We start from the raw sequence: 25868 nt of genomic DNA, 5'->3' as shown, positions 1-25868 counted from the left end.
TCAAGACATCTTATGAAGCAGGACCACCAGAAATATCAAGTTTAAATGATTTAATTTATTTCATAGCTTCCTGCTAATCTAGAGTCCCTTTTAACAGGGTTGTTGTGAACTGGGAAGTTTATGGTAGCGTACTCAGTGGTCTCTTGATTCTGAATAAAAGGCACCTTCTTCTTTTGTGATTTTTGGGGATTCCGCACAATTTCGATGTCTGCATATTGCACACGGTCATCAACCGGTTTTCTACTTTTATCGCCTTTGTCCACAACAGCATACACTGGAACATTAGCCACTGTGTCATACATCGGAGCTGCAGTGGGAACAGACTGAAGAAAAGGGAAAAATACATTTTTATTAATAGTGATATATTTTGTTTTTTCACTAGGTCTGATTGAGGGCACTAACCCTACGCAGAACAGACCATTTTTCTCTCTTTGAATTAAGCCAAAATGTTATTGATTTACTATAATTTTATACAAAAGCTTTTAATTGAACGAAATGTGACATTTGTTAAGAAACCATTTGATTATGGTTCAACACAGTACACTTTGATTTTAGAAACATGGAGATTAAAATCATCTACTTTAACACCAGGTAAAATGAACAGCCTTCAAGCCGTTCATCATAAAGGCTAGAGAGGTGTAGGGAGTGGTAAAGGGGTTGGAAAGGAAACAGATAAAAGAGAGAGTGTGAGGGATACTATGATGGTGAGGAAGAAGAAGAAGTGGGGTAGCTAGGGAACACAGCAAAATTTTAAGATAGCAATACTTACACGTCTACTATTATTTTCATATTTTTTCTTTGAGCCTAGAAACATAACATTTTATTAGCCAAGATAAATAGTGCTATAGGTGCTAAGATACAAAGAAGAGTGTGAGATAAAACTGGATTGGTATTTGGTAGGATGGAGAAAAAAAACCCCACATTCCGCTTAAACATATAAATGGCCCTAAAAAGGGCACCAAATTAGTATCTCCATCATGTCACCTTCACAGCTTTTGACATAAGTTAAATAAATCATTAAAGCTTCCTATATATTGAAACATTTTTGTTTTCCTATCCATGTAATTGCTAATAAGAGACATTATTAGCTGTTCTATATCCCTTTTAGAAGAGACAGTCTTTCTTAAGGACCTAAATTCCTCTCCTCTTTTTCCTCATCATTTCCATCCATTGTTCTTTTATTCATTCCAAAGGCTGTAAGAACCACCAATTTCCAACAAAGTGATCAGTAACTTTAGAAAATGAGAAGCATGCAGGATGGCTGCTCCCATGAAATGCATTATACTTATATATCAGGCAATACTGTTGTCATGTAGGTGGTTCTGCAATGGTGCTTTCCCGGAAATTCAGTATCCTTGATTATACTAAAAGTCTAATATTGCATGAAAAATAACCTTCTCAAGGACAGAAAGTACAAATAAGTTCAATTTGTGCTATTACCTTTTTGCTTCTTTCTCTTTTTTAAGAAGCCCCTGTAAGGAAATAAAAAAATGTGTTTACAGTTGATTATCATGTCAAGATGCAAGAGATCATATTCAAGCAAAAATTTCATTATTTATAAATGCACACTATCATTCAAAGGTTTGTGGTCACTTAGAAATGTCCTTGTTTTTTAAAGAGAACACAAATTTTGTCAATTAAAATACCATAAAAAAGGATCAGCAATACAGTGTAGCCAATATTAATGTTGCAAACGACTATTATAGCTGGAAATGGCTGACTTTTAATGGAATACCTTTGTTCCAATGGCACGTTGTGTAAATTATTCCTAGTTTGAGTTTAAAAGGCTCAAAAGCGAACTGTGTTCCTAACATTTTGCAGTAAGTTATCTCTAATGCCCACCTTTGGCATTGTGAAAAATTGCTAAAAATTTAAAAAAATAAAAATACTCTGAGCACTAAGAAACAAAGTCAATCCTTTTTTACTTGCATATCCTTTAGCAGCTTGTGCTGGCCACCGAGTATCAGCTTCAATAAGAAATGCCTATGTTTTTATCAAAATATTTATTTATCTAATGCACCAATTGCTTGTCCTTTTGGTGCATTTATTTTAGAGATATCCATTTTGTACCTTAAGGACCAAGGCCTTTTTTATATTTACTTTTTTAATACTTATAGACCTATTTAACATTGTTGCTATATTTTTGTTCAACTGCTTCATTCTCACTAGTTTAGAGTACCCACTGAAATTCTGGTTTTCCTAGAGATTCAAAGCATTCATTTAAAGTCAGATTTCTACATAGAATACATTTTTAGGATGTCTTTCATTGCATATGTGGCACTGCATAGCAAATACCCGATTTGTGTTCAGCATTAACATCTCCCAAGTACAGAAATATCTCACATGCATTGTTTAAAAAAAAATAAAAAATTTGAGGGTAACTTTATATCACTGGGACCCTTTAACTTTTTTATTTTTTTAACTTTTTTTGTTTTTCATTTTAGTTGAAAATGTCTTTATTCATTCACAGGCATTAGAAAGAATATAAGAGTCAATATACAAAGTTTCATAAGCAGAATAATTTTATACAGTGCAAACAGATTCACCCAACCACCCGAATTTGGTACCAGAATAGACAATCAAGCTCTGAAAACAAGTAAGTGAGTTGTGTGTGCCCAGGGTGTCCACCCTTACTTACGAAATTAACTACCCTATATGCTGTTGCCTCCCGCAGGGTCCCCCAGAAGCTACAGTCGAATAGGGCATCTGTCAGTAAGGACCTGTTGTTTTTAATTTTTAAGAAAGTAAAACATATTTATGTATTTTGCATATCTTAATCTGCTAACAACCTTATATAGGCTTATTTAACATGCAACTATGGTAAATGTAGACAATCCACCTTTTAGAGTGAAGGTAAAATGCCTTGAGCAGATTGGGTTGTCAGAAGGGAGACAAGCCAGTCTTTTAAACAGCATTAAACAATGTGGAATTCAGCACCTCTAATTAAGAGTCCTAAGTACACCTTTAACCTAAATACAATAAGGATGTGTTCTTCTTTAAGAACCATTCTGAATGTGGAAAAAGGAGAATGCTTTTTTAAAATGAAAGGTCTCTATTGCCCCCTCCTGTAACTTTTACAGCATAACAGGTCTGTATTTCCATTTAAGAATTTATAACATGGGAAAAACGTTTCAAGGCGAACCATTAAATATTTACCTAAGTACACAAATCAGTAATTTTCTAGATAATTATTTTATTTTCTTACATCTTCATAAAAGGCATTAATGTGTGGCACAGTACCAGGTCTCCCTTATTTTGTGTCTGGGAAAAAGATAATTTTTTGTGTCACTGACATCCCATTTAATACTGAGAACTCGCGTGTTGGACAGGGAAAGAATGTCATGAGTTTCCTGCAAGCATCTCACTAAAAGAACTCCGGTCATCAACCTGTTAATCATCTGGTATATAAAACAGATTGTTAGAGTCTCCTCCTCTAGAGAATCTCCTGTAGGTTTGATGCACACATGTAGGTTAAAGGGTATACGGAATTGTCACTTTTTTTAAAACTGTTGTTAGATGAAATAATAAGGTTAAATTAATAAACATATATTAATAATAGCCATGTCTGTGAAATGTCTTGATAGGGTCTCTAAAACATTCTCGGACACATTATTTCACAGCCATGTGAAGCACTGAATATTTCTTTAACAACATACCCCAGCATTTCAGAGATGTTATATCATATAACTTCTTATAGTAGGGATAAAAATGAAAAAACTTACAGAACTAGAAGCAAATAAATGAGCATTATAAAAGGAGGAGACAATAAATTGGTTAAGCTATAGACCGTAGACCTGTACAAATGTAATGCCAACAGAACAAACAAAAACAAAGTCTGAAGCTCTAAATTTTCATTTCAGTTTCTGCACACTCTCTCAATGTCTCTCTACCTTATCCGTTTCCATGTCTTGGAGAATGTGTCTTTATTCTTCTTTCTTCTCCGGTGATCCGCTGCATAACTCTGTCCTCCTGGAGAACTATCACATTAATGCGGTCCCTTGACATGCACCATGGGGACATTCAGGGGCATAACTAGAAACCAACAGGCCCTGATGCGAAAGATTCCCCCCGGGCCCCCAACTTCAACAGCTAGTCTGTGCCATCATTGCCCCTTCCCCCCTTTTTCCAGCACAAAACATATGTAAGCACACAAATTACACATGCTTACTCATACTCACAGATACTGCATCTCACCCCACTTACACATCCATGCTCACACACCATTACACATGCATGCTCACACACAAATCCATGCTCATACACACAAATACACATCCATGCTCACAGACACACACATCCATGCTCACAGACACAAAAGTACACATCCATGCTCACATACACTAACACAATGACACATCCATGCTCATACATACACAATTATGTTCACACACAAAAGTACACATTCCATGGTCACACACACACACAAATCCATGCGCACACACAAAAGTACACGTTCATGCTCACACACAAGTACATATTCACGCGGGTACACACACACAAGTACACATTCATGCTTACACACACATACACATCCATGCTCACACACACACACAAGTATACATCCATGCTCACACACACACAAGTAAGGGTATTAGAGTAAAATAGAGAATATTAAGACATATGATTCAATTTGGGGCGGCTGGAATGTCATGATGAATCTCTCAGTTATGAAAGTGTGTACTCGAGCAATCTTTCAATTGAGCCAAGCCTGACCCTCGACGCAGAATACTACGTTTTGTATGTGTCTATTGTGATAGTTATGTATATCAGATATGGATTATATATATATATATATATATATATATATATATATATAATTTATTTTCTCTTTGATTATTTGAGAATGAAAATATTGAATTTGACCACAGGGATCATCAAAATAAATATTTGGGTATAAATAATTCCTCTTTAAGGGGAAATGTGGCTTCTAGATGGTATCATTTTTTATTCCTCTATCTGATTGTACTTTTGTATGTTTTGTATTTTGTATTTTAATGAAAACTAAAAGTTTTGTTAAAATGTGTTAAACTGTTCCCCTTTAATATCTAAATAAAAGCAACAAAAAAACAAACTATATTATAAGAATTAGGATTGAAGGTTATGTGACAGTTTCCCTTTATTATTATAATAAAATATTCTCCCTGCCTGATAGCGCGGCCTGCTTCCTCTTTGATAAACTGATTTGATCAATGCTAATTTATACACGTCTGCTCACTACAACGATGCAGTCTTCTTTGTTACCAGGGTGAGACACAAGAAGAAAACCATAAGTTATAATTGTAGTAAATTTGATTAGTTACATATTCCTGCAAACACTAGTTTGGCAGGTCCAGAGATAGCACCCCCTCTGCTGCATACCTGGAGCATTTTGTACTATTGAGTGATTAGGCTCTGCTGTACATCTGTGCTATAGTCATACATGGGAACTCTCCAGGTTTGACCCGGAAATTGCCAGGTGAGCGCTGCTCCTCTGGGTCAAGACCCAAATCCTCCAGGTCGCGGGAGCGGGGTCTTGACACGCCCCGCTCCCTGCCCATTTTTTTATTTAAATGGGGGTGTTTCCCGCTGCCGTGACTGGGACGGCCCACTGACATCAGCGGGACCGCCCACCGATGTCAGCGGAAGTTCCCAGGTATGGCTATAGCATGGTGTACCCAGTGCCCCCACCACAGGACTGCACGGTAAGTGACCTACAAAGGGGGGTAGCGAGAGGGTAGATATTGAGAGGGTAGATAGTGAGAAGGGGGGGGAAGGGAGAGGGTAGATAGTGAGAAGGGGGGAAGGGAGAGGGTAGATAGTGAGAAGGGGGTAATGAGAGGGTAGATAGTGAGAAGGGGTAGTGAGAGGGTAGATAGGGAGAGGGGGGTAGGGAGAGGGTAGATAGTGAGAAGAGGGGGTAGGGAGAGGGTAGATAGTGAGAATGGGGGGGTTAGGGGGAGGGTAGATGGTGTGAGAGGGGGTAGATTGGGTTGGAGGGATCTTAACAGATTCTCACACTGGGGCCCTGAGGCTTCTAGTTACGCCCCAGGTGGTGGCTGTGGAGGTAGGTGGTGAGAGGTAGCTGAGGGTCAGGCATAGGGCAGCCCTTAACCAAAATATACCTTTGGGTAGACTCCAGGAAGCCTGTTACATCTTCCTACATAAGCAAACCATAGGATTGCAATGCAGTGATCATCTACGATCATGGGGAATTAAGATCATGGGAAAATGCAGACATGATGGGATTATGGGCCTGTGAATTGTTGAAAGTATGAATGAGTGTGAATGTTCTTGTCCAAGGTGGTAAGGGACCCGTGGTATTGGAGTCCGGTTACTGCCCCCCTCACCGATTGCCGTAATTTTAAGACACTATTGTTACACTGTTTTGTATATTGATATGTTGTAATTTTGTGATTGTTATAAAATTTTGTAATAAAAAAAAATAAAAAGACTCTATAAGGGTTACCCTTACAAACATTCTTGTTACTGCTCTATACCTCAACCATATACAGACCAGCATATATTCTTCTTTGTGACTTAAATCCATTTGTCTTTATAACCCTGGTGTCCATTTATTATAGAAGCTCAGAATATAGTGTGTACGAAGGCATCATAAAGATGTACAGCAATAAAATGCACACCAATGTTTACCCAAACTACAGAGAACCAAAAGGAAATACACTTGTTACTACACACATTTCTAAAAACAATCCTGATTTGAATGTTAATCATGCAACGTTTCGAATGAATGCGAATTGCAGGTGGAGACAGGCCTAAGAGGTCACAATCTATGTCACTTTTGTTCTTCTTAACACAATTGGGAGAAGATGCTCACAGGTGCTGGAACTTCATAAAGTATAGCATTATAACAGAGGTCTCTTATTATAGTTACTTCCTTTCATTTTTATTGCATTACTCACCAAGTTTATTTTTTCAAGAAAGAGGACGCTTGTTGACTAAAGCAGAGCGGTCAAAGCTTACTAGTTACGTATTCTGCCAAGCTTGATTTAGGTGTTACAATAGAAAGCATTGAAAAACTGCCACTCCCATAAGAAAGGTGTCACCAATCCAAAACTGTCACCAATCCAGTGTTTGTTGGGTCACCAAGGAAGCATTGTGCAGAGTTTCATTTTTAAAGTTATCTTATGCTAGAATCTTAAACATCCCTAAACCTACCAGACCAACTCCACTTCTCAGCAGGATGGTATGCACCCGTAATAAAAATGAATCGTTCAGTCTCCAGTTTGTTTTTCTTAATACAACCCACGCTTAATTATGTGATGTCTATAAAGTTGACAGATTATGGATGGTAGCTGATACAAGAGGACATATTTTCCTTCCTGTTGCATCTCACACTAACTCTGCACTCTTTGATTATGTATTGAATATCCCGATGCTGAATTAATATTACTGGTTGATGTGGACTTGAAAGCTAAGTGACATGGAGCAAAACTATTTTCAGCAACAACAAAAAAAACAACATTATACTATTTCTATGCAGAAATTCAGCATATACCCATGATGCACTAAAAGGGACTTCTCATGGTGCAATGTCAACATAGTCTTATCACAAAGTAACAAGAATGCAGGGAATAATATCTTTGATTGGTGAAGCCCAGGGAGGAAAGCATCTTCAAATAATGCCACAGCTTACCCCTAGTAAGCTTCCACTGTAAGAAGAGCGTGGGCGGACCAGCATCATATATAGAATTGAATTATACATTATATAGGGCTAGCTCAGTTTTTGTGGAGAAATAAATTATCCTGACAATTCTATTTTTATTGAATATGCCCCGATATATAGTCATAATAGTCATGAGAATCCTACACAACATATTGACAACATAAAATATAGAGATGACAAGTCAGGGCTAGCCTTTTGGAATGGCGTGAAACAGAGTTCATTTATTAGTGAGGAGAGGCTGGCAAAAAGTTCAGGGGAACTGGTCCTGAATTGAGTGTTTTGGGCCACACCTATAAGCACTGGTTTTCATGCTTTTCTCTGATTTCATATATTGTCACTAGGGTGCCTAGAATAAATGTTACACACTGCCTAAGTCCTTGCTAAATGCATCCCATGCAGTTCCCTTTGGCTAATGTGTGCTGGGCAGTACTGGATATTGCAGGTAGTGTAAGTTTGAATCACACTATTACAGGGCCATGACTGAGCTGAAGGGTGCCACAATACTTTGCTCATAAGATAAGGAGATTACACTGTCAGGCAAATATGGCCACCTAGTCAGGTCATGGATTAAGAAAGCATAGTAATGTTATTATTATTAAGTGATATGAACACAGATCACACGACTAGGGTACTAAGAGCTCCTTCTTCTGGATGCTGCACAAGGTGGTCCTAGACTTGGGTAGAGGGGGTCGTGCTCATCGCTACATGCTATGCAGGTCAGATGAAACACAGGGTAGGGAACATGAGGATGTTAAGGATTTGTGTTCAGTAGTTCAGGATGGGATGTTTGTTGAGCAGACATTTTGAATGTCTAGAGCATATGTGCGATGTTAATGGCTGGCAAGGTACATATGAGAGCTGTATGTAACATGGAATTACCAGAGATAAGGAGCCTCCAAAGGAGGACCTGATGTAGACCAAGCTAAAGGCCCAATTAATGTAGAATCCATAAGAAATATTTATGACCACAAACACAAAGTGTGCATTATACAAGGCTGTCCAATACACAGTCACCAAAACTATATTACACAGAAAATACAACAAAAGGAGCACAGGGAGTGCCCAGTCACTAACTGTTGCCTTGCTGTTGCCCCTAGGCTCCTGGCTAACTACATCTGGAATGAGACATTACAAATACAAAGCTTATAGACCATGTCCACATGCCACTTGTGGACAGTCACAAGTTGCAATTCACTGTATAACTAAAATATCCTCACAATACTGTTGCTATAGTGAGGATCAAGGCATAGTGCCATGGTCAATATTAACCAGCTTTAAATAACAGTGTTGCTATACTAATCCCACTTCACTAAATAAATATCAGGCAAAATGCAGTGAATTCCTGTACCACCTACACTGATCTCCCTCCCCCATAACTGTTTCATAAAACAACCAATAAAATGTATTTTGTCTGCAATCACAAACTGGTTTACTTAATCCCCACTCTGCCATGTGGTAGGGAAAACAAACCAATGCTTATATTTAAGTAAAACCGTGTGTTTAAAAAAAACAGAAAAGCCTTAGAAATCCAGGAAATTTGCATGTCATTTAGGGCAGCCATGTTAAGTATACATCAAACATTGTAGTTAAGTGGTTACTTCTATATGTTTTTTTCTCTGCTGATGGAATATAGGCCTAAAAAACACTAAAATGGAAAAAGCACTAATTCTGAATCGCTTAACTCTTTTTACATAATTCATTTTGGTTTTGGTATGAAAAAATAAATATTTCACATTTTGGATCTAGCTCATATGTACAGAAGGCAGAAGGAAGAGATGCAAATGTGTAATTACTAGATTTGAATGATTGTTTACATAAATGTGATGTAGAAGGGAGGAATACTTTAACTTTTTGTCTTCTTGTCATTGTTTTGGAGCAGGGGTAGGGGTGTTTAGGATTTGTAATACTTGAAGAGGTATAGATTGTTCTTTGGCTTCTCGTATTGTTCTGCATAGTAATGAAGAAATTGCTAAAAAAATTGTATCAGAGCAAAAACTGGATAATCTAAAATAACAGAAGTTTGCTGTAGCTGGCTTTTCATAACGTTTATTGAAGTCAAGAAACTACAGGTCTCCATTTAGTGAATAAACTTTCTGTAGTTGTGCCTAGAAGAATTGTTGCTGCTTTGAAGTCAAAGGGTGGTCACACCAAATATCGATTTAAACATAGAAATGACCGTAGATAAGAACCATTCGGCCCATCTTGTCTGCCCAACCTCTGAATACTTTCCTTAGTCCAGGTGAAAAGGGCCCTTTGTAAACTAATTGGAACCTGCACAGGGAGACAGGAACGTCTCGGGGTCACATTATGTCACGTGACTCTGCAGTGAAACCGAGGCTGCTTGCACATTATGCGAGCAGCTGGACAGAAAGCTGCAGGAGCAGTGAGAGGTAAGCGGCTGCGGGAGCATGAATATATGTAAGCACGAATGTGTAAGCATGGATACTTGTGTGTGTGAGCATGGATGTGTAGGTGTTTGTGTGTAAGCATGTATTTGTAAGTGAGCTGAGATGGCGTGAATGTTAGTGAGTATGAGTAAGTCTGTGTAATTTGTCTATGTGTGTTTTACATATGTGTGATAGAGTGTATGTTGGAAGGGGGGTGCAAGGGGCAAAGAAGCCTCAGACAAGTTGTTTGGGGGCAAGGATGGCAAAGATAAGCTGTTTGGGAGCACTGACAAGCTGGGGCATAGATGGCACAACAGGCTGTTTGAAGGTTAGGATGGCACTAATAAGCTGTTTGGGGCAAAGGCAGCGAAGTTGGGGGCCCCGGGTTCATTTTTGCAACCGGGCCCTTTGGTTTCTAATTATGCCCTTGCCTTAGTCCCTGACCTTATCTTATGGTAGCCCAGCCTTATGCCTATCCCATGCTTGCTTAAACACCTTCACTGTAATAACCTCTACCACTTCAGCTGGAAGACTATTTCATGCATCCACTGCCTTTTACGTAAAGTAATATTTCCTGATATTACTTTTTAATGGATGCAGGAAGGATTACCGGGGTCGCTCAGAAGCCTGGCTTGTGCACACCTAGGTTGATCAATAAGTTCATAAGAGTCAACAAACTGCTGGCTGGCTTTGGTTCATAAAAGAAAATAACTAATTTCACAGTGAAATGCATTAACGACACCAATAAGCACACAAAAGAGGAACATATAAAAGATAAGGATATGGATTGGGGCTACTGATAATAGATACAATGAGGGCCTAAGGAAAGAGGTACATACAAAAAGGCTACTGTTTAAGCTTGGGTTTCTTGGGAAGGACTATTACATTAGGACATAAATGAATGTGTGTGTGTCTAGGTGTGTTAGTGTGTGTGGGTAAGTTAACGTGTGAACATGTGTAGGGGATATGTTATTGTATAAACATGTCTTTTGGTATGTTAGTGTGCGTCTGGTTATGTTAGTGTGTGTGTGTGTGTATGTCAATGTGTGAACTTTTGTCTTTGGGTATGTTTGTGTGTGCATGTTTTTTTTCTGGGTATGTTTGAGTGTGTGTGGAGGTATGTTTGAGTGTGAACATGTATCTTTGGGTATGTTAGTGTGTATTTAGTGTGTGTGGGTTTGCTTATGTGAGTGTATGTGCTAATGTGTGTCTATATGTTGAATATCTAGTTGTGTTGATGTGAGGGTCTGGTTATATGTGTTAGTGTTGTGTGTCCATTTGTGTTAATGTGTGTCTGAATGTGTGTGTTAGTGCAAATGTCTGGATTGCTTAAACTTTGAAAAAGTTATTATGAACAACTAGATTGTGAAGAAATATAAAATTAACTGAGGCAGGTCAGAAGATGTGACATTGAAAAATAATACATAAACGATACAGAAATAGGAAAATAAAAGGTAATGTGTGTGTAAGTGCTATTCCAGGTAGCTGGAGCATCATCATAAATTCTAATGCTCCCAGTGAACGTCCTATTTGTGGATGGGTTCAACAGCATCCCGTAAATGGTGTTAATTTACTAAAATGAGAATTGTGATTTCAGTACCCTTGTTTAACTATTCATTATGAAGGGCCAACACTGGCAAGTATAATATATAATCTTATAATAAGTGAGGATACTGAAGATTTAATTACACATTGTACAGTCCTAGCCATGCTCTTTCTGTACCAGAAGTTTGCTGTAGCTGGCTTTTCATAACGTCTATTGAAGTCAAGAAACTGCACGTCTCCATTTAGTGAATAAAGTTCCTTGTCGTTGACATGAAGACCTACTGAAATGCTAAAAAGCTGCTGAGTAAAGTACAAGAGATCGTTATTACTTGTGTAACAAAAACAATATCCAGTGCACACGGAACATGTGTGAATAATAATATTTTTTTAAAAGATCTTCCAAAAAAACTTTTTTTTTATTTAAATTTAGGTGACCAAATCCCACCTTCATTCATTCAACCAAGCTTCTAGACAGCAAAGATTTTAATGAAATTTGAATCCTAATGTATAGTAAAACAAGCCTGTGAGTTTATAACATGTTGACTGTATAACTGGCCATTTCACGATGGTAACGCTATTAGTGGTTTAGACGTGAAACACTTTTGATTTCTAAGAACTCATTTACACCTGGACACAGATGTTTTCTACATGGTGCAGGCAGTCTATGGCAAGGTCTGCCCAGTAGTATGTACAATTCATATAGTGATATCATTAATTCGGCTCATTTGCAAGTGTGTCCAAACACACTCTGAACAGACACTCGCACTATTTACACTTCTGCTTCCATTAACATTCATTCCATTTTCATGTTGTAGGTGAGTCGGGATGAGAGAAAGGATTGAATCTCTCATTATACATTATAGAGAGGTAACCGCATCTCATTTTGTCCTCATTTGTGTTTAGTTTTTTCCCCCATTGGTAAATATCTTCAGGTTTTGTTACTAACGTCACTGTTCTTATTTTCATTTAAACATCGCCTCTGAAAAGTACGCTTCTGTAACCCAAACAACCAGAGATATTGCAACCAGAAAGAGTTAAATATTTTACAATGTAGCTGTCATAGAGAGAAACACCCAAATCAGCGATTGTATTTGCCTTCAAGAGTAAATGCAGCAGGTGTTTGCGTGATAGAAACTTGGCGTGTTCCTCGGAGCCAAATATACCACGGGAAAGAATTCCAACATCACAACCCATTGCATTAAGGGTCCATAACATAAGAAGTGTATTTTACTTACAGAGAAGGCCAGAAACTGCTGGTGTGGTTACCCATCTTGTTCCTTCTACCTCCATGGAGAGCAGAGAAACACGGAGACCATTTCCTGGTTTGCACTTTGCACAAGAGCAGTGTCAGGTTTCTCGGACGTCGTGTTTCTAGCTGGGAGTAAACTGAGATTGTGCTGCTCTGAATAGAGGACGGAAGATGGGACGGCGTACAAGGAAATTACATTGAAAATAATAGTGGTAATAAGGAAAAAAACTGCATAGAATAGATACCAAAACTCATTTAACCATTTAATGTGCAACCAATTTCTTTCTATGTCTTTGTTCTTACTTGCATTTTTCTAACTGGGTGTACACACTCATTATAGATATTTTTTTCCGGTAGAGCTTTTTTGTTTTGAAACCATAATAAGTGTTTGGAAACACCAAATACGCACAGGATTTTCATGTGTCCTTTCCATTTACCGGCAAGTCTAATTAGCCGTGCATCGCCCCAAATTCATAGGTTTTTTTGTATTTTAAAGCAGAGTGAAGGGCCAAACTCTTATTTATCTTTTATTTTAAGTTTGTTGTTGCTTCTTCTTACACTGATCACTCTGCCTGCTGATCACACAGTTCTATCATCTTTATTTACTGTTGACTATCTTTACTGTTACCTCCTGAGTCCCTAAATGGCAAAACATATTAATATGCTTTAAGTTCCTATTCTAAATATTATTCATTCATAGGTATTTTATTTCTTAACATGATACTTTTTTTTTCAATTTTTACCCAATTCTATATCTTATTTTTAATAAATACAGTGTTTAATTTATAAATCTCGTTTCAGAAGAGAGCCCTACTTGTATAAGGGTTCAGCAAAACCTGACCGAACTACACAGTCACATTATCAGGAAGAGCCCTTCATTTGAACTACTTTACAGAACCCAGTAACAGAACAATCTATGATCACTAGGACTACAGCGCCACCAGATGGCCAAAGCGCTAATTACACCCCGTACACAAAACCTGCTGATCTCTCAACATTATCATTATTATTATCTGAAAGACTTTTATAAATAAACATTCATATTTTATAATATCTCACTGTACCCATAGGTGGTTTTGGTACTTCACACTTTACCTTCCTATTCTATACCTTAAAACCAGTGGCAAATTAATCACTGTCTGATGTGGCCATGTGCTCCAGTTTGCATCACCCACTTGGACTATTGTAGCATACGGCCATGTGTATCCAGCAGGCTAAGTGGCCACACACTAAGGTGTTTAATCAGAGATGTTTATAGTAAATAGACATCAGAGGTACTGTGGGTCACCAAATCTAATTCCAACAAAATAGTTCATTTTCAAAATTTTCTCTAATTTTTACAGATCAAATGGGAATAAATAGACATTAAAATGGCGAAAGCACATAAATGATCCAGTTTAATATTGCCATTAGGTCTAAACTGGCCTGGCAAACTGGACAAATGCCTGGTGGTCTAGTGGTTGATGAGGCCATTTACTTATGCACAGTGCAAGAATTCAAAAACACATGCAACCAGTGCATCATTCATCAACCTTGAAATACCAGAGCAATTTACTTCCTAGTCTGGCCCTGATTACCATTATACATGTCTAGTAATAATTATCTTTGTTACACATTTCTGTAGGATAGAAGGTAGTCGTATCACTGCTAGGTGTACTTGACTAATATTATTACATTGTTTGAACAATATTCCCTTAAAGTGATTCTAAATAAAACTATATGAGCCAATGTGTGATTGACTCAAACACACAGTGAACCCAGAGGTGGAAGTAGACACTTGCGTTGTATGTAATTAAAATAGGACACATCGCCCTGCCTGCAAGTTATGTGTCAAACCATCCAAAACAAGAATGTGACAGGCACTCTTGCAATCCTCATAATTTCGATTGTAATTTCACAGTGGAAACAATAGTGTACCCCGAAGCCCATACAAAGTAAGAATTTGTTTGTTAAAACCTGTATGGGTATCTGCTAAGTTTATGTAGAACACAGCTCAAAATGGGGGGTCTAAAGAGTTAAAACTATTGGATGTGGTTCAAATGAATAGTCTTTTCCTTAGATATCTGATTGGTGTATGATCATCCTAGATTATGTTTATCTCAATGTATTAATATAATACATGTAATGTAAGGATATTTTACTTTTAACTATCCTAAATCTGAGATGAGGCCAAGGACTGATAAAGGTCTGGGTCTATGGGCAGACTAGATGAGCCGAATGGTCCTTATCTTCTGTCTCTTACGGTAAATGAGGGTTTTAAGCAGACATCAATCTGGTTTGAAGCCAGTGAGAGAACATAAAATATTATCAGGAAGAATTTGGGGAGAGAAGTAAAAAACACTTTGTTGTAAGTAAGTTTGCCAATAAACTATTGACCTGTTATCCATATTACAAATACAGTTTATGAATTCATAGTAACAATATGGCGCTGCTAGCTATTATTGGAGTGCTAATATTAACTTGGAATGATGACCTAATCGTTGCATGACAAATGTAAACAGCAGCGGCATTGTTAAGAATCCTTTGCTTTGGCACAAAGACCTTGAACAATATCAGGCCAGCAGTCACAGGTAAGGCTAGCCGCATGATATAGTCAACGTGGCATTAGACTGGATAATATCATGGCCGGGATGAAAACCAAAAGATGATCCTGTGAGTAAATAAATGTTAATCTACTCATCTGCTTACATTTTTTATTTCTTTTTATTTTATGGTTTTATTTCTGGTGTGGACTAAAGCTGTTAGAAAGGGCATTTATTTTCAGCGCCACATAAAAAAAAGATGTAACTAGTTACAAAATACAGAAGTGTTTTATTTAGTATAAAATTGCTATTCAGAGGTATATATGTTTATATGTTTATATAGTTGACTTGGTTAGTCAGTTCACTTTAAGTTTAAAATGTGGTTAAAACTAGGAACAGAACCACTATTTAGCACCAACCCCTCATATTTTTATGAAATGATCACATTTTAGTGTGAAAAGAGTACTTGTGACAAAAAAATCCAAAAAAATGGATTAGAGAGGAATTAGGTGGAAAATATTCTCATTAAATTAATCAACGTGATTATACAGCTAAAAGAAGAGACATGAGTAGTACTATAGGAATGCGTAAGTGTCACATAGCCTTTCAGACACACTTGTATACAACCAAACTTATGTGGACACCTGGCCATCACACCTATATGAGCTTGTTGGACATTCCCAAACCAGGAAAACCAGAAATTGATATGGAGTTGTCGCTACAATATCCTCCGCTCTTGTGCCCATTCAGTCAAAAGAGCACTTGTAAAATAAGGGACTGATATTGAACGTGAAGATCTGGCTTAAAATTGGCATTCCAACAGCGTTCATTGGGGTTAAGGTCAGGGCTTTGTGCAGCCTTCTCACATCTAGTGCCACAAGAGCATTGCCTAAAATGCCTTTGTATGCTGAAGCATCAACATCACCCTTCACTGGAATGAAGGAGTCTAGCGTCCTCCTTTTATCCACCAATTCTAGATTTGTCCATCAGATAGTGAAGCGTGATTCATCACTTCAGAGAGCAGGTTTCCATTGCTCCAGAGTCCAGCGGCGCTGTGCTTTAAACCGCTCAAGTTGACGCTTGGCATTGCACACAGTAATCTTTGGCTTGCGTGCAGCTGCTCGGCCAAACGCACTGTGCTTGTGCTGAGGTTGCTTCTAGAGGCACTTTTAAACAGGTGTGACTCCTAGCAGCCTGAACATCTCCTCCAAGATGGACGTTTACAGTAGAAGTGGAGTCCAGTCTATTTATAATGTTTATACCGTGGATATATTATATAACATATACGACATTATTGGAATATGTATGTTGTTTCTTTGTACTGTATGCTTATTGAGACCATGTGTCAACATCAATTACAGACAGCTATGCTAATTAAACTTAATCTAGAATAATTTTTGTGCACACCCATTATCTTTTATAATACCCATGTGCTACTATACTTATGAAATTTGCACATTAAAATGTAGGTTTAAAAATAAAATAAATTATTTGTAAAAGATATAGTTACTCTTCCATAATAGAATGTGATAGATCAGTTTCTTTATAAGTAATTGATGTTTAATAGATGGATTTTAATGTAATTAATTATCAGTATGAAAATAAATTACTGCTGGGAACCCATATGTGAATGGACCAAACCTGTCACATACTTATATAGAAATTATATAAATATCTAAAGGAGGAAACATTAACAATTAACACATGAACTATAAGACAACTTATCTTATTTTTATTGTCAATAAGTAAAATAATATGTGTATCATTTGCCGTTGAAGACTCTGTCAAGATATCAGATTTGAGTTAAAGTCAACAGGCTACCTTCTTCAGTCTTGTCCCTGAAGCATCTATAAACCCTTCATCTTGGGAGATACACCAAGTAAATGGTGATATGTTGACCGCAGGAAGCGCTTGATTTTGAGATATAGAAACATAGAGGGTCATAGTCTTTGATGATGTCGCTATTTAGGGACGCAGTATTTAAGCTGTAGGTATGAAGGAAAACAAGCTAATAGCTTATGCAGTGTTAATAAATGTGTCATATTAGCATAATTCTAAAGGAAGAAACATTAACAATTAACAATCTGTTTTTCTTTTTAATGTAACCCAGTGCTTAATGGCCTTGTCCAAGACACTTGCCAACATTCTCTTAAAACCTCAGATCCCCTCTTCTTCCCAGGGTCTTGTTGATGTTTAGGGGTCTGGTTAAATAAGTGAGAAAATGGGTGTTCGCTCAGTCCCACCACCAATGCCAAAGTAGCAAAACAAAGGCAGATCAGTCGTCTGCTTTAGCAGCATCAGAGACAAAAGGAGGACTAACAACATTGGCAGGGAAGCCGGACACTTGGCGCGCCACCTTGCATTCCTGCGTCCTGTGGAATAAAAGAAAGGCTCTGCTCTGATCGCCAACCGGCTCAGTGAATTACATTTTCTGCTTAGGAAGCATGGCATAAAGAGGCCTGGCACACTGGCACCTGAATAAAAAAAACAGGCTTTTCATTGCAATAGGGTGAGATAACATTATCAGCAGAGCAGATCTAGGGGGGTAAAAAAATCCCTAAATTGTTCCTGTATATACATTTGAATGCAGGTGTAATGCCTTGTACACTCCCCAAACTTCTAAGAGGGATTCAAGAATAGGAAGCTTAGGTAGTAGGGTTGAACTTGATGGACTTTTTTCAAGCTTATGAACTATGTAACTATGTAACTATGACATAGTCTTTCAACCCGAAAAGACCCTGGAAGTGTCAAGTATGTCCCACAGGACCATAAATGCAGTGAATATGACAATAATAATCAATTATAAGGTAAAGCCATAGGAATTAAACACTAGAGTAACATAGGTATGATGTACAGCTCCTGTATATATTTGTGGAGGATATAGACCAATCTTTTAAACACTAAAGGTCAGTGGCAATAAGGACCTATACTAATTCTGAGTAGGGTGGGCAGTGAAATTGTATTTAGAAAATGAGAATTTTCTAGTGAGATGTTTAAGGAAAAGACTGGCCCTGTGAGCGCCATTCCTGGCAGTAAAGTGCATTAAGGCGAATGGTTTTTAGCTTACCGGACATTGCATTTCCTTCTGATCTGAGGTTAGCCATGCTGGTGAGCTGACAATATAGGTTTCCTTTTTAGTAGCATATGTAACAGAAGCGTAATGAGCTTTCTAAAGTTTTTTACATTATTATTTTACTTTTTTAGGAATGTTTTGAGGCACTAACAAATTGGGATTTACCTTGGTTTTATACAGTGAAGGAAAAAATTATCCTCTGCTGACTTTGTATGTTTGCCCACCGACAAAGACATGATCAGTTTATAATTTTAATGGTAGGTTTATTTGAACAGTGAGAGACAGAAAAAACAACAAAAAATCCAGAATAACGCATTTCAAATAAGTTATAAATTGATTTGCATTTTATTCAGTGAAATAAGTTTTTGCCCCCTTTGCAAAACATGACTTAGTACTTGGTGGCAAAACCCTTGTTGGCAATCACAGAAGTCAGACGTTTCTTGTAGTTGGCCACCAGGTCTACACAGATCTCACTCTCTCCAAGTCATTAAGGTTTCAAGGCTGACGTTTGGGAACTTGAACCTTTCAATGTCCGGGCTGAGGGAAGGAGGTTCTTACCCAAGATTTGACGGTACATGGCCCCATCCATCGTCCCTTTGATGCAGTCAAGTTGTCCTGTCCCCTTAGCAGAAAAACACCTCCAAAGCATAATGTTTCCACCTCCATGTTTGACGGTGGGGATAGTGCTTTTGGGGTCATAGGCAGCATTCCTCCTCCTCCAAACACAGCGAGTTGAGTTGATGCCAAATAGCTCGATTTTGGTTTCATCTGACCAAAACACTTTCACCCTGTTCTCCTCTGAATCATTCAGATGTTCATTGGTAAACTTCAGACGGGCCTGTACATGTGCTTTCTTGAGCAGGAGGACCTTGCGGGCACTGCAGGATTTGAGTCCTTCACCGCGTAATGTGTTACCAATTGTTTTCTTGGTGACAACAATGGTTGTTGTCCCAGCTGCCTTGAGATCATTGACAAGATCCTCCCATGATCATTAAAATGCCACAAGGTGAGATCTTGCATGGAGCCCCAGACCGAGGGAGTTATTTTGTGTTTCTTCTCACCAAGCTGTTTGGCGATGGTCTTGTAGCCCATTCCAGCCTTGTGTAGGTCTACAATCTTGTCCCTGACATCCTTGGACAGATCTTTGGTCTTGGCCATGGTGGAGAGTTCGGAATCTGATTGATTGATTGCTTCTGTGGACAGGTGTCTTTTATACCTGTAACAAACTGAGAGAGAGTGCTCCTAATCTCAGATCATTACCTGTATAAAAGACACCTGGGAGTCATACATATTACTGATTGATAGGGGATCAAATACTTATTTTACTGGGTAAAATGCAAATAGTTTATAATTTATTTGAAATAAGTTCCTTCACTGTAGCTTATGAATAAAAATGTCAACGAGTAGGATGATGTTTGGTAAATTGTGAATGGGTCATAATCACATTTTTTTATTTAGGTTTCCTCAAGCAATGGTTTTTCTGTGGATGTCCATTTAAAAGAAACACGTGGGTACACAAAAATAATGTAATTTTATTGAATTTTGAATTTTTCTCCTTATGGTGTTTTCTAGGGAGCTGAGTATTTTTTTGTGTGCTGACCATTTTCCCACATGGGTGTGAAGATAGGCCAAGACCAAGGGTATATATCACCAAGATTCAAATGAAAAGTATCTTTAAAAAGTTAGCTTACGGTGAGATCTTTGGCAAAGACACTCGTAATTCAGTAATTGAACCCTTTGCCACAATTTACTGTTAGCTGAATGTTTCATACAGGTATGGAATATAGAGATATGTGTCAGTACCTACTGTGATTTCATTTAATCCATCTCATTCTGGCCAGTATGTGACCTGCTTCTGAGCTACATCCACAAATAAACATTGATATTCAAGCATAGCTCGTTACAATGGGATGACTTGGAGGACATACAGAGTTTTATTACATCAGATGTAGTGAATTCAATGGGAACACAATGTAAATGTCTTCATATCATCCAGCGTATTACTATGTGATCAGATGCTGTCTGGAAACTGGAACCCGTATTGGAGCTCGTGGGACCCGGTGAAATCATTGTTTAGTTTCTGCAAGGTCATGGTAGGATCCCAAATTCAAGCACTAACCATCCCACAAGGGTTGGAATTGAAGGAAGACATTAATGAAAAACCAAACCAAAATCCTGCTAAACCGGCAGATCACTAATGAGAATTATATCCCTATATATACCTATTAGAAAAAGAAAAGTAATTGATAATAAAACATAACTATTAAGATTTCCATGTTTTATATGTTTATATATATAAAGGTTAAGTTCTATTGTCAGTTATTTTGTTTGTGTTGATGGATATAAATGAATTACTCAGGATAAGGATCTCTTACTTTTGATTTGTAAAATAATTCTGGTGAGACAACCTAAGCTTCAGAAAATCCTGTATATTGCTAGACGGGTGAATGAAAACATCAGTAACATTAGGGTATATACCTGTCATAAAGGTACACAAGTGCAATTGTAGTGGTTCAGCAGCACTTGGACATGTTTAGTAACCCCCGTGTTATTTACCTCTTTCAATCCCTCAAATGTATTTCCCAATTGGCTATTTAACACAAAAGTCAAGTAAAAACATGCAATATGTAAATAAAATTCACTTTCATTAAAACTGACCCTCGATCTAAAAATGATTACCACTACGTAGGATCGATAGTGTCCCTTAAAGTGTGTGGCTTCTCAGTCTGGTCTTGAACTGAGCTTTCATGTTCTACTTCAGTAGACTTCTGCACCTCTATCTTCACCACATTTACTTCACTTTTCAAATCCACCCCTTTCCTCGGGGCCTCAATGCTTAAGATTCCATCATGAGACAAAGTGGTTTTCACCAACAGTGGGTCAACATCCAAAGGTAGAATGTATGTCCTCTTAAATGTCCTAGAGATAAAACCATGCCTATCAATCTTCTGTGGGTGCTGCCCACAGACCTCAAGCAGGTTGTCTATAGTACGAACACTGATCTCATCCGGGAGAAAATGGCTAACATCCAAGAACACTTGGAATTTGTGATCATTCGTATTAATCTCAGAAAATCCTCTCCCTGTCTGCTTGTTAATCCTGGGCCTGATATAATAGCCATGGTATAATGTTGGACATAAAAGGTCTTCTGGTGCAATACCTGTGAAAGACATAAAGGATATCAGGAAATCATGAAGTGTAACTATAACCAGCATCCAAAACCAATCACTGTTACATTCTAAAACAAATACACATATTAAATATAATGATATTTAATTAGACCATTGACCAAATGTTAACAGGCAAAGATCATTACCTGTTTACAGAAGACCGTTATGATGCTTACATCGGTTAATATTTAGTACAACCATTTTGGAAGTAGGGAAAAGTAAATGCTGTTTTTGGAAGTTAAAACAATTGGTTTTCTTTAATGTCAGTGCAAGATCAGAGCACTTTTTTGGTATCACGTTACAGAGGGGGTTTAACAAAACTGGTGCCATAGGGTACAATAGGATAATTCCAAAAGGGCTATTGGGCAGTATCTGAGTAGATACAAGTTATATAACCAGTAAAACATTTTTTCACATGAAAAAATACTGATATACAGATGTCACATAACAAACCATGATGATAGTATAGCCTAACAGTAAGAAACAAGAAACAGGACATAGTACCGTGCTATGCTGTATTGTATAAGGAAAACCAACTAAGGTTGAACGAAATGGTAATCAGCAGTTCCCTGTTCCACATACCCATACCCATACGCAGTGTTTTCCTAAGGAATATAAAGTGAATTGTCTTGCGATGTTTACTTCTGGCAGTGGCTGCTGACTGTATCTGTAATTCGCTGTTGGTTCCTCACTTCCAACAATGAAGAACTGACAGTGAATATGGACACCCCTGGCATCTATACTAAAGAATGAAAAGGTTTACAGATGCTTTCAAGATTTTTGTATAACCAACACGGATTTTTATGAAATGTAGGAACTCTGAATAGATGTTTCTAGGGGTAAAAAAACCTCTATGGTTGGTGTGTAGCCACTCTTTGTTGGCTAGAGATAAAGATGGACCCAATGAATTGTCAATAGCTGGTAGGAAGATGTGTAATGTTTATATGCTTTATGTTTTTTTAATGAAAGGCACATCAGATAGCATATATTACGTGTTTTATGGTGACTAGCACTGGATAGTAAATATGTGGATTTATAAAATGGTGTTGGGACTCTACAGTCCATCGTTAGAGAGTTAATCTCATGTCACTTGTGGGTCTGTCACAAGTAAGAAATGCAAAGTCATCTCGGTGTAATGTCAGATTAAAGTCTCTGTCTGTGCCAATGGACAATCAGATACAGCGCAGCTGTCTGTCTATTAATATACTTATTTTCAGACAAGATGATTGTCAGGAAGGCAAAGTAAGAGTGTGCATGTCTACATCCTGCAAGCAAACAGTTTACATATGACTGATGCTGTGGGTCTATTTTAGGACAATTTTATCTATCCATCCATCCATCCATCCATCCATCCATCCATCCAACAGATGACGGGTTGAAAGTATGTGTGTATTTATATATATATCTTCTAAAAAATAAATAATAACACTTCATAAATGATGGGATATTGTATTATTGCTTAACTCTTAACACAGTAGGAGGGCTTCTCAATGTCAGTCTATTCCAGCCTTCTACAATAAAGCTCCTGCATGCTGTGCGCAATCACTGTTTTCAAGGGCTGTTTTATGATGTCATCATAATATGCAGTCAAGGAGGTGAATATTGGAGGTAAGAGTCAGTGGAGACAGAGACCTCCACCAGATGGGCAGGTTTTGAGCTCCTTCTCTTTCAGGAGGTAAGGAAGGGGTTCTTCATCAGGAGATCCACATGGTTTTCTGTTAATAGTTGGCCTGACCTTCCTGCCTTCTAATTATACTTCTGCATGGATTGGACCCAATAGCAATGGACCTTAGCTCTAGAAATTAACTTCTTTTTCAGCCACTCAGGTGAGAAAACAGGTGGAAAAAGTGCAAAACTGCAAATATTTCTTCTGAAATACGACATTCACTTACCTTCTGCAATGTTTTGATCAAAAATCGTTGTGGGGTTTGCAAATTCATATTCAGCAGTCATGGGGTAGGCATGAGGCACCGTTCTCTCTTCCATTGGAAAATGAAAAATATCCAAATGTTCACGGTAAGTGGCAGCCGTCCTGAAGGTGATTCCCAGCAGCGGAGATGACAGAACGGACTCTGCTTGTAGGTTTTTATCAGTGGAAAGCTGATGGGAGGAGAAAGTTATGATAAAATAAAGCCCAAAATAGCCTTAAATAAAAAGGCTTAAGGATGCCTGCGAATAGAAAATAAGTAAACTGTATTGTGTCCCACAGAGAATGAATGCATGGCGTGCAAATAGCTACAGCATACCAAAGGGCTAAGGGGTGCACAAGTAATGCTTGGAACATGAGCTACTGCAGAATAAAGCGAATATTTAAACAAGATAAGCTGTGCTAGATTTGGTAGCATCATACTTAAATCAGAATACAAAGGAGGCTAATGATCCGATCTGAAGTCTATATTTAACCATTACTATACAAAGTGATGCTAACGTGCTAGAACAGAGGGAAATACTAATGCTGGATACATCTGAGCCTTCCCAACACGGTCCTGGAATTCATATGTGTGTTATTATACAAACACTTTGTTATCATTAGGTTTACCCGCAAATTCTGGAACCATCCAGGATTAATATGTGTAAATACTTGGGGGGTTTTATATGTTTGTTCGAATATGTGTTTTTGCAGGGTTTTTTTATATGTGTATAAATGGACATCTTCACTCTACCTCATACCGAAGAAGAAGCAGTGGTGTTCTTACAAGAGAAAGGTATACTAACAACTGGGGTACTGTGTCAAAATGGCCACGAAATGAAGCTCTACTTTGGCTCGAGTATTTTCTTGCATTGTAGAAAGTCTACTTGTCAGAAGAAGGTCAACATCCTCACCGGAAATTGGCTCACAGATAGTCCTCTACCCTTTGTGACAGCCGTTCGTTTCTTCTATTACTGGGTCAAGGAATTGATGTCAATCAAGTGGTGCGAGTATGAATTGAGATGAATAGGAACACAACCGTAGACTGAAGATAGGAGGTGAAACATTAATTGTCAAAATCGACGAGCGTTTGTTCACTAAGCGTAAGAACAATGCCGGCCGTGTGCTTCCTCAGCAGTGGGTATTCAGAGGAATTTGTCAGGAAACCCGTGCTTCTTGGTCAAAGTTACCAATCGCAGTGCAGCATCCTTAAAGGCAGTGACGTTTATCGTAATGGGCTCTATCATTTACTCAGATAGTTGGTGTGGCTACAAGATCAAGGAATTAGAAAAAGCCGCTTTTGAGCATTTTAAAGTAAATTATAGCTACAACCTTAATGATCAGTACACTGGTGTCCACACACAGAGCGTCGAGAGAATGTGGGTATCGGCTTAATGGCACAACAAACAACAACAAATCATTGGGAGTCATGTTTGCCCAAATTCATCATTACAATTTCTTCCTTGTTTGTACCAATAAAAAAGTAAATAAATAACATCTTTTCCCCAAATACCTTATTCAATAACATACAGATCTTGACTAGGAACCTTTAAGCTTCAGAACCAGACCACATGAGCGTTTTTCACACCATATATTTCCAATTAATATATGTAAACCCAGAGTGACACCTAGTGATATAAGTTTATATATATATAGTATGTACTGCGATCATTATGTATTAGTCTGTAGATTTATAGATAAGTCAAATTAAGTTAACCCAACGTACTTGTCTCTTCGGTCCTGTGGAGTCTACATAAAGCTCCATTACCAAAGTTCTAAATGTGCTTAGCCAAGTGGCCCTTGTCTGAAACAAGGCATAGAGTTTCTTGTCAAACAGAACCATTTGGCCCATTTAGTATGTCTCAAACCTTAAGTAGCCCTTGGTTTCTTAGATTCAGGGGCAGTATCCCACGCCTGTTTAAATTCCCTTACTGTATTAGCCTCTACCACTTCTAATGGGAAGAGTAATTTGTAAGATCAGCTATGTGTATGTAGAACAGTGGTTTCCATCTTCAAGACCAGGCATGATTTAGTAATTATCACATTATTTTCCATTAAAGAGATCCGAAAACCCAAATTGGCTGTTATTCCTTGAGAACATCGGAAAAGGTTTTATTCTTCAGGCAAACAGTATGATAGAAGTGTATTCCTATTGTTGTGGGACAGTTAATAGTTTGTGTAGAACAACTTTGGCCAATATGGTAAGGACTCATTATTCACATGTAAATAACGTATAACAGAGCTCATACCCAAACGGAGACAGTAACATAACTATACGTATGCAAATACATTTCCTACAAATGTGAACGAGTTCTCCATCAGCTTATGTTGGCTTTTCATCGTATAAAAA

General features: G+C 37.9%; 1 protein-coding gene across 1 annotated transcript; it reads right to left on the bottom strand.

The window, feature by feature from the left end:
• Positions 1-21120: 21120 nt before the first annotated feature.
• On the bottom strand, positions 21121-23595 carry LOC149297977 (heat shock protein beta-2-like). The gene is made up of 2 exons (XM_089487845.1): positions 23502-23595; positions 21121-21599 (listed from the first exon to the last, which is right to left on the bottom strand). Exons 1-2 carry the CDS (start codon positions 23593-23595, stop codon positions 21121-21123), a joined length of 573 nt encoding a protein of 190 aa, XP_089343971.1.
• Positions 23596-25868: the final 2273 nt, after the last annotated feature.

This window comes from Sceloporus occidentalis, unplaced genomic scaffold (assembly GCF_023333645.1).
Source record: "Sceloporus occidentalis isolate IW3139 unplaced genomic scaffold, rSceOcc1.0.p SCAF_35, whole genome shotgun sequence".
Classification (NCBI taxonomy): Eukaryota; Metazoa; Chordata; class Lepidosauria; order Squamata; family Phrynosomatidae; genus Sceloporus; species Sceloporus occidentalis.
Note: the sequence above shows the minus strand (reverse complement) of the source record. Positions and strands in the feature narration are given on the sequence as shown.